General features: G+C 34.4%; 1 protein-coding gene across 1 annotated transcript in view; it reads left to right on the forward strand.

Annotated features, from left to right (window-relative positions):
- The window catches only part of LOC143400457 (uncharacterized), a 127,758-nt gene that overhangs the window by 25,246 nt on the left and 87,308 nt on the right, over window positions 1-15,204 (forward strand). Inside the window, exon 3 of the mRNA XM_077109535.1 lies at window positions 3,445-3,636. Within this exon, the coding sequence (XP_076965650.1) occupies window positions 3,445-3,636 (192 nt within the window). The remainder of the gene's footprint in view (window positions 1-3,444; window positions 3,637-15,204) is intronic.

The following is a 15,204-nucleotide window of genomic DNA, read 5'->3' on the forward strand; positions in this document are numbered from 1 at the left end:
CCTGGAGATGTGGATTTTTTTCACATGTGAATCTCCATACTATAAAATTTGGAAGACACAGTGCAAGTTAAACAGTATGCCACCTCTGAACTAGATAAATGAGAGGAGATAGGTGTGGGATGTGGCAGGAGGCAACAGAGCCAGCATAATGTTAAGGAAAGAATTTCCATCTGAATCTATTATAACTTAATACCGCATTCTTCCTCTGCACTATAAGGCTTGTGTGTTTGTGGGATTAAAAAAAAAATACTTGCTCAAGCATTGATTTTTTTTTCATTTTTAAGTGAACTGAAATATAAGATCTAAACCAAAGAACTAGAAATTCTATATCATAAAAAATTTTAATGAGGAAACCAAAACTAAGCAACCATGAGAAAATGACAGATAATTAGAAGTATTAGGTGACATTTTATATGGCATAAGACATATTCATAACTAAATGGGCATTTATATGTAACATGACACAAAGCTTATATGCAATTAATAAGATATTTTATTGCCCTGTACCTCTTAAAAGGAACAATTGCAGGGGCTGGGTTATGGCTCAGTGGTGGAGTAATTGCTTCACAGATGTGAGGCACTGGGTTTGATCCTCAGCACCACATAAAATAAGGGTATTCTGTCCATCTACAACTAAAAATATTTTTTTTAAAAAAAGGAGAAATTCCAAGAGCCCATACTGAAGCAAAAAGCTGTAAAAGACTACAGATCAAAAAAGTTTGGGATCTCAAGCTCTGCACCACGCTGTCATATATAAATAAAAATAAATAAATAAAATTTAAAAAAAGATTTACAATTAAAAAAGAATAAAAAGATGAAATGAAAATTACTCTTTTCCTTGCAGAAGCCTACAAATGTTGGGATAATATTCAACAGGTTGACAGGGTGAAACTGGGATCTTTCCATACATGTGCATATTTCAACATTTCTTGGTCCATGCACAAACACAGGTGCCTGGTCCAGCTGTAGTGCTTGTGGTTTCCTCCAGAAGGTCTCCTCCCAGATCTGCATCTTTTTCTTGGTCTTCTCACACACTTCCTGTGCCTTCCCCTGGCTTGTAAGGTAGTAGCTTCCACTTTCACACTCATACTTGGGATTTAGTCCATTCATGCTGCTATAGCAAAATGTCAGTGACTAGGTAATTTATTTCTAATGGTTCTGGAGGCTGACAAATTCAAGATTATAGTGTCAGCATTTGGCATCTGGTGAATATTCTTGCTGCTACCAAGATGAAACCCTGTTGCTTTCCTCCCATGGCAGAAGGGAGAGTGTATAAAAAGCCTAACTAGTCCCCTTTAGTTCTTTCAAAGGATATTAATACCATTCACGATGGCAAAGCCCTCAGGAGTTCATTATCTAAATGCCCCACCTCTTAATACTACCACATTTGGCTTTAGGTTCCAACATAGGAATTTTGAAGAGACACATGTCTTCAACCATAGCACTTAATAAAACTCTGTGTTTTTTAATGAATTAACATATTGTCCCATAAAGTGACAGTGCATATTTTAACAGAGCCCCTCAAGAGACTTAAGTCCCTGCATTCCAGCCCTAGAAAATTGCCTGATTCCAAGGCTCAAAAATATCTACAGTGTATTCATGGAATCAGGAATAGACACACAAATGAATGAAAATTATTGAGGTATAGACTCAATGCAAATTGCAAAACCTTTCTAACAAGTTTTAGTATGCAAGGATTAGGCTGACTCACACATAATAAGTTTGAGTCTAGGAAGTATTTAAGCTTAGACTGAATGACTACTTGGCAGAAATTTTGTAGAAGTGTTTTGAGCTGTAGAGGGTAGTTGGACCATATCACATCTATGTTCTGTACAAAACAGACTCAAAATTCCCAAGCTGGACAACAGCAGTGATGTTTATACTTGGTAAGTTGTTCAGAAATTCTCAACTTACATTTCAAAACATACTAGAGGGCATATATTTTCTCCTAATTTTAGTGTATAAGAAAGTCCTAGAGGGAGACTTCCCTTATATGCAATGCATAAGATATTTTATTGATATCTGTCATCACAATACCGCAGATACAATACCGCAGAGCCATATCTATATCACACACCATTCCCTAGGCTCACAGGACTTTTTTTTTCCCCCAGCAATATTTGATATTAGAAAATACTCCCTTTCATGGACACTTTCATTGTCATCATGAGCTCTTAATCTTAACAAATGGCATAACTTGAAGAAACTTTGGAAAAAAACACCTGGTGGTCATTTTGTAACATTTTTAAAAGTTCCAGTACTGTAATATTCCAGAGGGTGAAAGTTTTCTTGTTCATTGTTAAGGTCCTAATAACCAGTACAACAAAAATTAAAATGAAGAAAGAACTAAAAATTACAGAATAAAGGCATTTTTGCTGTCATTTTTTCTTTTCCCAAGAAAGAGATAAGAGTCAACAACAAAGTTATGGAAAATTAGATAAATTAAATAATTATCCTTTTTCATTCCCATCTGTTTAGCCATGACAAGTGAATTTAAATTGTAATAAAAACAAATCCTTAACAATCATATATATAAATAAAGAATGCTATTTACCTAATGCCTATCCCATTTTTTATTTAAATAGTTCTTAGAACAAAATTTTACATTAATAAATTTTATTTTTACAAAGACCAAATTGTAAAATTTATTTGCTGCTAGGAACAAAGTAAAAATACAGTTCCAGAGTTGGCCTCTTTTAAAATCTATGTTGTAAAATCATGGAAAGTTTTAACCAGTTCTAATATATAAAATAACTTTCTAGGTATTATGTGTTCTATTTGGTTTTCTTTTTATTGTGCTTTTTTCAGTTTTCATTTTAAAGTTGATTGTGATGTTGCTCATTTATTTGAATTTTTATCCTTCGTTTAGTACACAGTATCTTTTCTTGTGATAACAAATATCAATAGTTTGGAACTTCATAAAGTATCTCAAGTTGTTATTTACACAAATGTAAAGTTAACAATGCCTTCACATATTTATGAATTTTTCTTTTCATCATTTTGAACTAACATACACAGCAGGAAAAGTAACATGATTAATAGAATTCAAACCATAAGTACTAGAGTTCAGCAGTTAACTCATTGTCCTGGCTTGTAATTTAACTAATTCAGGTAATAATATCTTCTTATTGAGAATTTAGCATATACATTTTACAAATTGTACTTTGCCCCTCCATGGTAATTAGTATAGAGTTGTTGATACTCTGTTGAATTGAAACTATCTAAAGCAAAGTTTGGTGATCTGCCCTTTTCCAATGTAAGTCTATTTTTTAAAGCTGTGTAGTATGCATTTTTCCCTCCCTCTCTCCCTCTCTCTATGTTATACAAGTTTAGTAAATGAATCATAAAGAAATTAAATGTTTGAGTTCTGATCTACTTTGATTCTGTTTCACATTTTATCTTGAAATATTGTCTAACTTTTATACTCTATGTGGTTTAATCTAGATCAGAATTTGGAAATCAGTAGCCTGGGAAAGTTTTCCCAGGAGTCGGCTTTAAGAGGTGGAAGAGCCAGTGATGGTTCCCAGGAAGAAGCAATAGACCAGTGGGCCAGGAGGAGGCAGCAATTCAGAGATGGCAGAAGATGCAATTCAACGGGAGGGAGCTCATTCACCAGCAACATCACAGAAGGATCCAGTGAGTAGTCAGCTCCTTTTCCTAAGCAAAGGCAGCAGTTTACTGAATCTTAACCAAACTCCCCCATCCAATTGCTTTTATCTGCAAACATAAACTACTGTTTGAACATAGTAACATGGTGATTATAAGTTTTAATATGAATGACATTTGTGGAATAATCAACTCTCTGTTATCCATTAAGAAATTCCTCCTTTGTAAATTATCTTCTTCAAAAAGTACAACTGCCTGCTAAGGCTCATTTTCTCTTCATGTGGGAAAAAAAAGCCATCTATAGGGTTATGAAATTAAATGTGTGTCCTACTTCAAGGAATTTGTATTGGTTTACAAAGTATGTATAATGCAAAAGGATAAGATAAACACATTTGATTGTAAGTAACAAGTTTAATGTTCTATCTGAGGTGCATGTGGTAATGCAAATCAAAACTACTGTAAGACTTGATCTCACTCCAGTCAGAATACAAGCAACAATAAATTTTGGTGAGGATGTGGGGGAAATGTATACTTATACATTGCTGTTGGGAATGCAAATTGATGCAACCATTATGGAAAGCAGTACAGAGATTTCCTCAGAAAGCTTGGAATAGAACCACCATCAGCTACCCCATTGAGTGGTTTATACCCAAAGGACTTAAAATCAGCACTTTACAATGACACAGCCACATCAATGTTTATAGCAGCTCAACTCACAATAGCTAAACTATGGATCCATCCTAGTTGCCCTTCAACACATGAATGGATAAAGAAAATGTAAGATACACACACACACACACACACACACACACACATATACACACTACACACTCACACACTCAAAATGGAATATTACTCAGCCTTAAAGAAGAATAAAATTATGGGCTTTGCTGGTAAATAGGTGGAGCTGGAGAGTATCATGCTAAGCAAAATAAGCCACCCCCCAAAAAAAAAGGCCAGATGTTTTCTCTTAAGTGCTGATGCTGATTCACAATGGCAGGCAGCACTTAGGGAATAATAGTGTTACTTTAGATTAGGTAGAGGTGAGCGAAGGGAGAGGAAGGGATATAGAGACAGAAAGGATAGTAGAATGAATCAGACATTATTACCCTATGTACATGACCAGTGGGATTCTACATCATGTACAACCAGAAGAATTAGAAATTATACTCCATTTATGTATGATGTATCAAAGTGCAGTCTTCTGTCACGTATAACTAGAACAAATAAAAAAATAAGTAACACATTTTCTTATGTTAACATTTCTGAAATAAGAAATATCTTTAAATGGATGTGCATTTTAGTGAGAGAGTGTTTCTCTTGCTATTGACTGTCCATTTTTAAAAATCAGTGGATACTTCAGTCCCTGAATCAATAGCAAATGACAATGGAAGATAGAACATCATTGAGAAAACTCAACTCAAGTGAAAATCCACATTGAAAAAAATAGAGAGGGATTAGTTCATTTAGTTAGAGGTGGGAAGAAAGGAAGAAATGGAAGGAAGGAGGGAGGGAAGAGGGAGGAATAAAAAAGACAGAACAGCATTGTGATACAGATAATGACTTCAAGAAAAAGCAGTAGTGAGTGTCCTAGGTCCTGACTTACAGACAGGCTTATGTAATGACATCAGTATAATTCATGAAGGTAGTGGTAGAACTTATCAAGAAGAAGTTGAAGCATTGGCACAGGCTAGGACTGAAAATGTAGGGGGAACAATTGCAATTATTTTAAATAACCAAACATTGTGCTCTATTATTATCAGCACAACATTCTAATATTCATGTGAGCAATGAGGAATGTAAGTTGAATGTTCCATTTTGCCCTGAGACTTTTTATTTTTTTCCCTTCATCAATGTCCATTTTTTCCTAGTTCTTTCTTATTTGGAAGCAAGAACTCCCCAGGGTCTGAAATCCTAAATTTTTATTTTCAAATTTACTGCAATGTAAGGTTCTTTTAGTGTCATTTATTATCCATATACCATTAAATACATTATTGGAGAATATACCTTTTTTGTTAGACTTCCAATAAAATAACCATACTGCTTCACATTTGTTCTAATATTCATGTCTTTCTACTACCAGCCTACCAGCCCCTTATCAACTGTTGTATTTATATTCTAGAATTTGGTACAAATTTTTAAAAAATATTTTAATAATAAATTAGATATTTCATTAACTTTTCCTCATTATTGCTTTTTTGTATTAATTACTTCAAACAAAATTTATTTTATATTTCTTCTTGTTATAATAATTCTTCTAAAAAGATTTTCAGGGAAATTCTGTAGGAAATGAGCTGGATCCATATATATCTAAAAATGTATTCACTTCCATCTTAATTATAAGGGATAGCTTGGCATAGTTTGATGTAGAATTCTAGGTTCAAATTATGGAGGAAACTGGCTAATTGTTGTCCTGTAACTATGGTGCTAATGATAAGTCTAAGTCCAATCTGATTCTTACAACTTTTGTCATTGATCTAGTTTTATTTCTAGTATGTTTTAAGGGTTTCTCTTTACTCTTGGTTTTCTAAAAATTTTCTATGTACCGCAGTGTGTATAGTTTAAATACCTGTCTCCTGTTTGGCATTTCATGGGATCTCATATGTTGGTAATTCATTCTTTTTTTTTTCCATATATTTCTTTAAAGTCTTGTAAATTCCCAGAGATATTTTTTTTTCCAAATATTCACTTTGTTCTCTCCTCTTTTATGTGTCCCACTGGTACTCCCTTCCACTGGTCATTTAACTTTTGCATTTATTCTCCATGTGCCTTAATTTTTTCCTTTGTACATCTCCTCATCTTTTTTTGCTATACTGAGAAAATTCCTTAGCTCCATAATTCAGTTTAGTAATTCATTCCTCATCTAAGTTCTCCCTGCTCTTTAGCCTATTTTTTTAACTTTAAAAATTTGACCAATTTTATTTCTAATTTTAAAAATCTCTATGCTGTTTTGAAGTTTTTATTGTTCTAATTCTTATACCTTTGAGAATATTATTTTATATAAAGTATTAATCTAATTATTCTATCAATTATTTCCTCAAATGCACACTTCTGATTCTGGATTTCAGGTATTGCCAATTTGTGGCATAATGTGAATTTCCTTCTTGTTTTTAAACTTATCTATAGATCTTACAAAACACACACACACAAACACACACACACACACACACACACACACACACACACACATGCGTACACAACCTCTATCTCCTGTTTGATATTTTGCTGGATTTTGAAATTGCCGCAGTCTGGCTAGGCACAAAATAACCGAGCCACCACAAAGCCTTGTAGATTCAAACAGCAACTCTTCATTCCCGAACTCTCACGGACACTCTACACACACTTCCTGGGACCATACTGCCTCCATCCAGCTCCGAGCACCAATTCTTCAGAACCCCGTGAGAACTCAACGGGAACTCCAAAGGAGCGGGCCTGAGGCAGCAGGATATGCCCTATTCCCAGCAGGATCCACCCTAAACCTGGAGCCACCCTAATCCCTGAGCAGGGTCACCTTTCAAACCAAAATGCCATGCCTCATTCCTACTTGGCTATGGCTTTCAGAGTGAAATACCTCTTTCCTTTATTATGCATAAAAATTCAGTTGCCATCTTGCTTCTAAATCGTGTAATTAAACTTATTACAGTATTTATAAAAGACCCTGAAGGAATTAGGACTTACCCACACGCATGTTTTTTAGCATTTCTATCAAAATAGGACACTGTGATTTACCCTTGTTCCACTGTCTAAAAAACCATCCCTGAGAATTGCTTCCATTTAACCCTCTGTATTTCTTTTTTGCCTGTCTTACCTTTTTCTCTGGCCCAGTAGTCTCATCTCTTTGACCTATATCAAAGGCCTTTCTGACTTTCTGTTGAGTTTGACTAATGAGGGAGATCAGCAGGGACCTAGAGGGAGTGAAGAGGGTGAGGTCTTGGAAAAATTGCTCCTGATCTCTCCCTGTGAGATGCCAAAGGCTGACTGACTGTAAAGCCACACTCCCATAAAGTGACCCTCTTCACACTGTTTTCAATGGCTCTGTGTTGTGGTAGAGCTACCTGCTCCTTCCCCTATCATTTTTGTCTTAGATGAACTATTCTTATTCTCAGACTATGACATTTGATTTCCTTAAATCCTGTCCACACTTTTGAATAGTGTTTTTAATAAATTCACCTCAAGGTATTCATTTGAGTGTACCATCTTTTTCATGCCATGACCCTATGATGCATCAGTACTCTTCTCTGTTGCTGTTGAATGCTGTGCCATCAAGTATCACCAAAACATTTACCAATAAGACACAAACGCTTACTGCCTACAGAGAAAAGGGTCATCCACTCAACAGAGCTTTGATGATGCCTCAGAGTGAAATAGGCAAAGTTGGATTTCAACAAGAATTAAAAACTTGATTTAAAGTAGGTATTTCAATATGAGAGGTTCCTTAGAATTGAATAAGGGTCATTAATTAACAGTTTAAGACTAGTGGAAGTGGTAAGGCAAGGCTTTTAAAGATTTCAAAGAATCTAAGGGAATAAACTATCCATTGGTCCTTTTCCCTGAAAAGTTGATGACTTTTTTTTTTAAAGTTCCTATAGGTGATGGGTGTTTGCCCATCACCAGTCTCTTGGAAGAGCAAAATTGTGCTCAGACTGTGGAATAAGGTCACACTAATTAAGAAAGGAAGACATATGATAGTAGGAGGTTTAGGTTTTCAGTGTCCAAATAATAAGGAGATAGAAGTTTTGTTCTCACTGTACTCTAATCTTCTCTAAATAAATACCCGACATTTTATTAAGACTGATGCCCCAAACTGGATTTTCCAGAGAGAAATAAAAATCTTTTTTTAAAAAAAGGTTGTGATTAGTTATACATGACAGTAGAATGCATTTTGATACAGCATACAACAAAAGAGCATAACTTCTCATTCTTCTGGCTGTACATGATGTAGAGTTACACGAGTTGTGTAATCATATATGCACATAGAGTAATAATGTGCAATTCATTCTGCTATCATACTACCATATCCCTTCCCCTCCTTCACTCTCCTCGGTCTAATCCAAAGTACATTTATTTTTTCCTAGACCCCCCACCCCTTATTGTGAATTACCATTCACATATCAGAGAAAACATTCAGACTTTGGTTCTTTGGGATTGGCTTATTTCACTTAGGATGATATTCTCTAAAGAGCAATGATCTTGAACTGCCATTCTTATTTTTTTGGTTTTGTGCCTGATAGACTTTCTATCTCTGAACATTTTATTTCTCTTCATGTACAAATACAAATCTTGTGATATGTATGCAACTGCTATATTAATTGACATTGATGCTATGTTTCTAGGTCTTGCAAGACTATATCACACAAGATTAAAAGTAAGGAATATAGGATTTCCCAAGACATTAAAGGAGAAACATGGAGAGGGTTTACACTATGAAACAATTTGAAGTTTCCTTTATGTATTACTCTATTTCGAGGGCACCTAAGCAATCTGAGGGGTCACATTCACAGCACGGCTTCCCTTGTAATTTCTATATTCACTGGTTTCTGTTTTTCCTTAGACCTTAAAATTTCTCTCTTTTATATTAAAGAAATATTCAACTGCAGCTTTAATTGAAACCTGTGTAACCAAAATTATTGAGGTGTTCTGCAACATTAATCAGCATCTACCCATCTGAAGAACTAAGTGTAAGGAAACTGAGGGATGAACAATGTGGTTATAAATACTAAAAACAGAAACAAAATTTTACATTAATCATTAATGCAAACAGTTATTAATGGAAATAATTAAACAAAATTAATATAATAATTTTATTTCTATATAAATAAAAATTGTACATATTTGTGTGATGTTTTGATACATGTATATACTGTGTAATGTTTTAATCAGGTTAAACATATCTACTTCCTTAAACATTTGTCATTTATTTATAGCCAAAACATTAAGATCCTTTCTTCTAGATTTTTAAAACATACACAATTTATTGATAAAACTATAGTCATCCTTCTGTGTGATAGCACACTAGAATTTACTTCTATCTAACAAAACTAAGAAATTCGATCAAATGGAATTAAATCAAATTAAGTTTTTGACTTAAGAATAAAAAATATAAAATGTACAATCTGGTTCTAAGTGTCTTTAGACATTCTTATACTTCTTTCATTGTATTGCATTATTTGAAGATAATAAAAAATGTAGAAGTGAGACCCTGTTTGGACTTTTCCAGAGAGAGACCAGGATTAGATTTGGAGAGTCCAATCAGATGCAGTGGATTCTGTTTAAGAACATGGATTCTGGTCTAGCTGTCCAATTTGAAATCCAGCTGCACCACTAATAATAGCTGAGTGATCTTAGATAAGTCATTTATCCTTTCTATGACTCAGAACCTTATTTATTAAAATCTGGATGAAAATATGGTACTTAACTCATAATGCTACTGGGAGAAACAATAAGGTAATACACAACAAACAGCTTACAATAGCTCTGTAAGCACATTTTAATTGTTAGTTTTTAGCATTAAGACTTGGAGTTCTTTTTCTTTTTTCCCTTCCTCCTATCCTTCCCTTGATTTCTTCCTCCACTCCTTCCTTCCTTTTTCCCTTTTTTTTTCTCAATGGCAATTAATATTTGAAAAATATACTTCCATAATAATTTTAATAAGTGAGTTAAATAAAGTATCACTATCAAGTGTCCTCACATGATTAGATCCAAATTCTTGCCACATCTGTTCATGATATTGGAGCCATTTGAGATTACAAAATTCAGAGCTCCATTTTGCAGGCCCTTCCCTCTTCCATTTATTGCCTTCCAGTTATTTACCTAGTGTGCCTTAGTCAGCATTCCCCACAGCCTAGATGGATTGATCAGCTGTGTCCATACACATAAATATGTCATTCCTAATGTCTTTTCCAGCTATTATATAGGAAGTCAGAGATGAGTGAGATTAACAGAGTGAAAAACACCAGCTGTAATGATGCTCGATAAAGCTGTCAGGTTTTAAGTCATGGATTAGTAGCATATCCTGACTCTATAAACAAGATAAAATTTAAACCACACATTAAACAATGCTAGCCCTAGCAGCTCTTGGTAAATTGCAGTCTCTACTGAAAAGTTTCCAAAGAAATAACAACATGCTTTCAGTGTGTCAGTGGCTTGGATAAACTGAAAAATAGAAATGGCAGACCGATCAATTCTCTTGAGTCTAATGTGAAACAAATTGTCAATATTAAGTTTTCATTCAAAACAGAATTCATCCAAAAGAAAACACAAGCATTGTTTTAATAAATGATTATTCTAGTTTGGCACAAAATTTAAATGTGTATAAATTATACAGCTGATTGCTGTGTTATTTCAAGTGGAGTGCTGGTAAATGTTTTAAGTGTTCCAAAAGGAAAACAACTACTAATTTGCAGTGTTTGGCAGTTTCCATTGTATAAATACTCCCACCATGACCAATTTCAAGCTACCAACCTGCTGTCGCTGAACTGCAGTGTTAGAAAAATGTGCACAGTGGCTTTTGGGAGCCACTGAGAGCTGGCTCCAGTACACCTGATTACTCTTTTTCTCAAGAAATGCATAGCAGACTTGAATGTCTAAGAGCACCAGTGGTGAAAGATTTGTCCATAAAATAATGGCTAAAGTAGACTAGTACTGAGTCCAGATAGCTGAAGGACACACTGGACTGGAAAGTACTGCACCTATTCTTTATAATACATGAAGATCATCCATACGTTTTTTGAGGACAAGTGTTCAAATGCAATTTCAGTAATATTAAGCATATACAAGAATTCATTGTATTTTAAAATTTCATTTATTAAAAGGCTCATCAAGCACACATAATTTTAGTGGCAAAATTTTTGTGCCAAAGGAATATTTGAACTGTTTTCTATTTGACTCAAGGGGCAGATGTTGAGAAATCTAGCAGCTATAAGTTTGCAGCAGGTGTGTGGCTTGATGCTTCATTAGATTTTAACACAAATTTTATGTCTCAGTTTATGTAAGAGTATGTTGATTAGCTGTGTTTTGGTAACTGAATGGGTAGAGAACTGTTCATCCACATAATCAAATCTGTTTGTAAAACAGTGAACTGTTTTAACAGACTCATGCATACCAATAAAAACAAAGATCACTATAATTTAAAGACCCACCCTCAGCCCTTTTCATGATAGGGAGATGATTGCATATCCATCGTGGACAGCTATAGCTGAGGGAAAAAATAATAAATCAATGGGCCCAGAAATCTCTGTAAGTTATATTCATAAATGTTAAAATGTTACTGAATTTTTAAGGCCAAGCAGATAGGAAATAAATCAAAAAAGAGATGCTTTAACACTTTAAAATCCTTTAGCCCTTCTGTAACTTTAGCAAGTATTATTTTAGCAAAAAGCTTTGATTTAACCTTAAAGCTGAGAAATGGAAGTCAATAAATTACTATAATTTTTGGTTTGCTTTCTCTACTTTTTAACATCAAACATCATCTCAGACTTAATCAACAATTGAAAGCAAAAAAAGTATTGAAGGGTTATGAAATAGTATCTGTGGAAGAATGCATCCTATATCCTGATTTATAGTATTCTATTCTGAAGTTTTTACAATTTTCATTCCAATAAACAATATGCCCCATAAATTTATCATTTCATTTACATTCTGACTTTATTGTTACATTGCTTCTCGGCCTTTTGACAAACATCAAGTGTAGTATCCAACTTTATGTCATTGCCTTTTATTTTCCCATACACTATAATTTAATTTTCAACCAACATGACCTATCTTACAAGTTGAGGATTCCCTAACTGAAATGCCTGGGATCAGAATTATTTCAGAATTTGGGTTTTTATTAATATTTTCATATGCATAATGAGATCTTGGGATGAGATCCAATTCTGAACAAAAATTTATGTTTCATATACAATACAGTCTAAAGGCAATTTTACATAATATGTTTAGTACACCTGTGTTTTGACTGTGACGTCTCACAAAACATCAGATATGGAATTTCCACTTGTGGTGCTATATTGGTACTCAAAAAGTTCCAGATCTCGCCTTTTGGGTTTCAAAATACAGATGCTTAAACTTCACCTGTTCTCCTACTGCAGGCCATATGTCCTTACCACCCTCTCTTCCCATAAAAAGTCTACTCACTCCACCAGGTCCAGTCTAATGATATTCTTTCTTTAATTTTACCTCTCAGTCAGAATCTCTTTCTTGTTCTTCTAACTTTTTTACAACATCATGAGCCTGAATTGCTCATCAATCTATCCCCATTGCACACAAAACTATACCTTGCTCATGAAAGAAGAACATTTATTTTAAACCAGTTCAATTTAATGAATAAATGAATGAATATATCTGAAACCACTCAAACTGTCAAATGACTAGTGCAGTCTCATTTGGAATACAAAATTTAAAATACAGTAACAAGCATTAAAGATATTTGGGGTTAAAAGATATTAACAATTTGTTCTTGTCTGTCTGCAGAAAACTGTTCTTGCATACTTTTTCAATACACCATCCTTGGCAATTACTACACAAGTTAACCAAATGTATGTGTTGGGAATCTAGTTGCAATTTTTATTTGTTCTAATTAGTTTTATGCATGATAGTAGAATCTATTTTGACATATTTTACATGTCAAAATGAGAGTATAACTTCTCATTCTTCTGCTTGTACATGATGTAGAATTATTGGTTTATAATCATATATGCACATAGGATAGTAATGTCCAATTCATTATACTATCTTTCCTATTCCCCCTTCCCCTTCTCTTCACTCCTCTTCGTCTAAACTACTTCTAATCTCCCCTACCCACTCCCTTATTTTAAAATTAGCATCTACATATCAGAGAAAACATTAAGTATTTGGTTTTGGGGGATTGGCTTATTTTGCTTAGTATGATCCTCTCCAGTTCCATCCATTTACCAGCAAATGCGCCATAATTTCATTCCTTTTTATGGCTGATTAATATTCCATTGTGTATATATACTACCATTTCTTTATTCGTTCATCTGTTGAAGGGCACAAGTTTGTTCTATAGTTTAGCTATTGTGAATTAAGCTGTTATAAATATTGATGTGGCTGCATCATTGTAGTATGCTGATTTTAAGTTCTTTGGATATAAACTGAGGATTGGGATAACTGGGTCAAATGGTGGATCCATTCCAAGTTTTCTGAGGAATCTCCAAACTGCTTTTCATAGTGGTTACACTAATTTGCAGTCCAATCAGCAATGTCTGAGGGTACCTTTTCCCCCACATCTTCACCAAAATTTATTGTTGCTTGAAATTCTTGATAATTGCCATTCTAACTGAAGTGAGATAAAATCTCAGTGCATTTATCTATGTGTCAGGACAATGACTAATACATTCTTTTATCAGTCCGGTACTAAGAAAGCAGAGATATAATTGTAGAGGCAAGAACAGGAACCATTAAGAATGATACTCCAGGGAAAACCCAGTTGGAAGCAGATAACGCATCCTTCCCAGAGGCTTTATATAACTGATCCAGAGCTGAAGACCAGTTGGCCTCCCCAGATGAATGGGCCCTTTGCTGGCATGGACCCTTCGATGCAATTTTTATAGAGCTGCCTCAAGTTTCACAGAAGCTAACATGTTTTGTATTAAACTTGGTTTGAACTTTATATATGGAGTTCATTCTACTAGGAATGGCCAGGAGCAGAGCTAACTGCAAGCTCTCTGGGGGATAAATTATCCTATGCTGTCATGGGCTTTCCACTACTGCTGCTGCAGAGCTGACTTTAAAGATAGAGCTGGGGACAGCACATCTTTGTGAATATACTTGATGGCTTTGAATAGTACAATTTAAAAAGATTACAAAGAGCAGACTGCAAAAATGATTACCCCATCCTGTCCATGTACTTGAATACAAGTAAATGACTCACGCTTTTCTTGAAGTCGTATTTTGGTTATGAAGTGGTAGTTCTTGAGTCTTCCCACTTGAAACAGCTTAAGGTCTGACTTTACCTAAATTGAATGTGCAAAAATATTCAGCCTCTCTAACAATAAGGGAAATGCAAATCAAAATTGCATTGAGATTTCATTTCACCCCAGTCAGAATAGCAATTATCAAGAAAGCAAATAACAATAAATGTTGGTGAAGATGTGGGGAAAAGTTACACTTGTACAACATTTGTAGGACTGTAAATTAGTACAACCATTCTGGAAAGCAGCTTGGATATTCTTCAAAAAAAAACAAAAAATGGAACCCCCATATGACCCAGCTATTCCATTTCTTGGTATTTATCTAAAAGAACTAAAACCATCATAGTACTGTGATACAGCCTAAAAACTTCAATGTTTATAGGAGCACAATTCACAATAGCCAATATGTAACCAGCCCAGATGCCCATCAATAGGTAAAAGAAACTGTGGTATAAATCAACAATGGAGTTTTACTCAGTCATAAAGAATGAAATTACTGTATTTTCCAGTAAATGGATGGAACCAGAGGACATGATGCCAAGTGAAATAAGCCAGACCCAGAGAGTCAAGGAAAGAGTGTTTTCTCTCATATACAAAAGTTAAACTGAAATAAGAAAAAAAATATTTGAGGGTTGGGGTATTCCATGAAAATAGAAGAGAGATCAGTGAA

Source organism: Callospermophilus lateralis, chromosome 5 (genome assembly GCF_048772815.1).
Source record: "Callospermophilus lateralis isolate mCalLat2 chromosome 5, mCalLat2.hap1, whole genome shotgun sequence".
NCBI lineage: Eukaryota > Metazoa > Chordata > Mammalia > Rodentia > Sciuridae > Callospermophilus > Callospermophilus lateralis.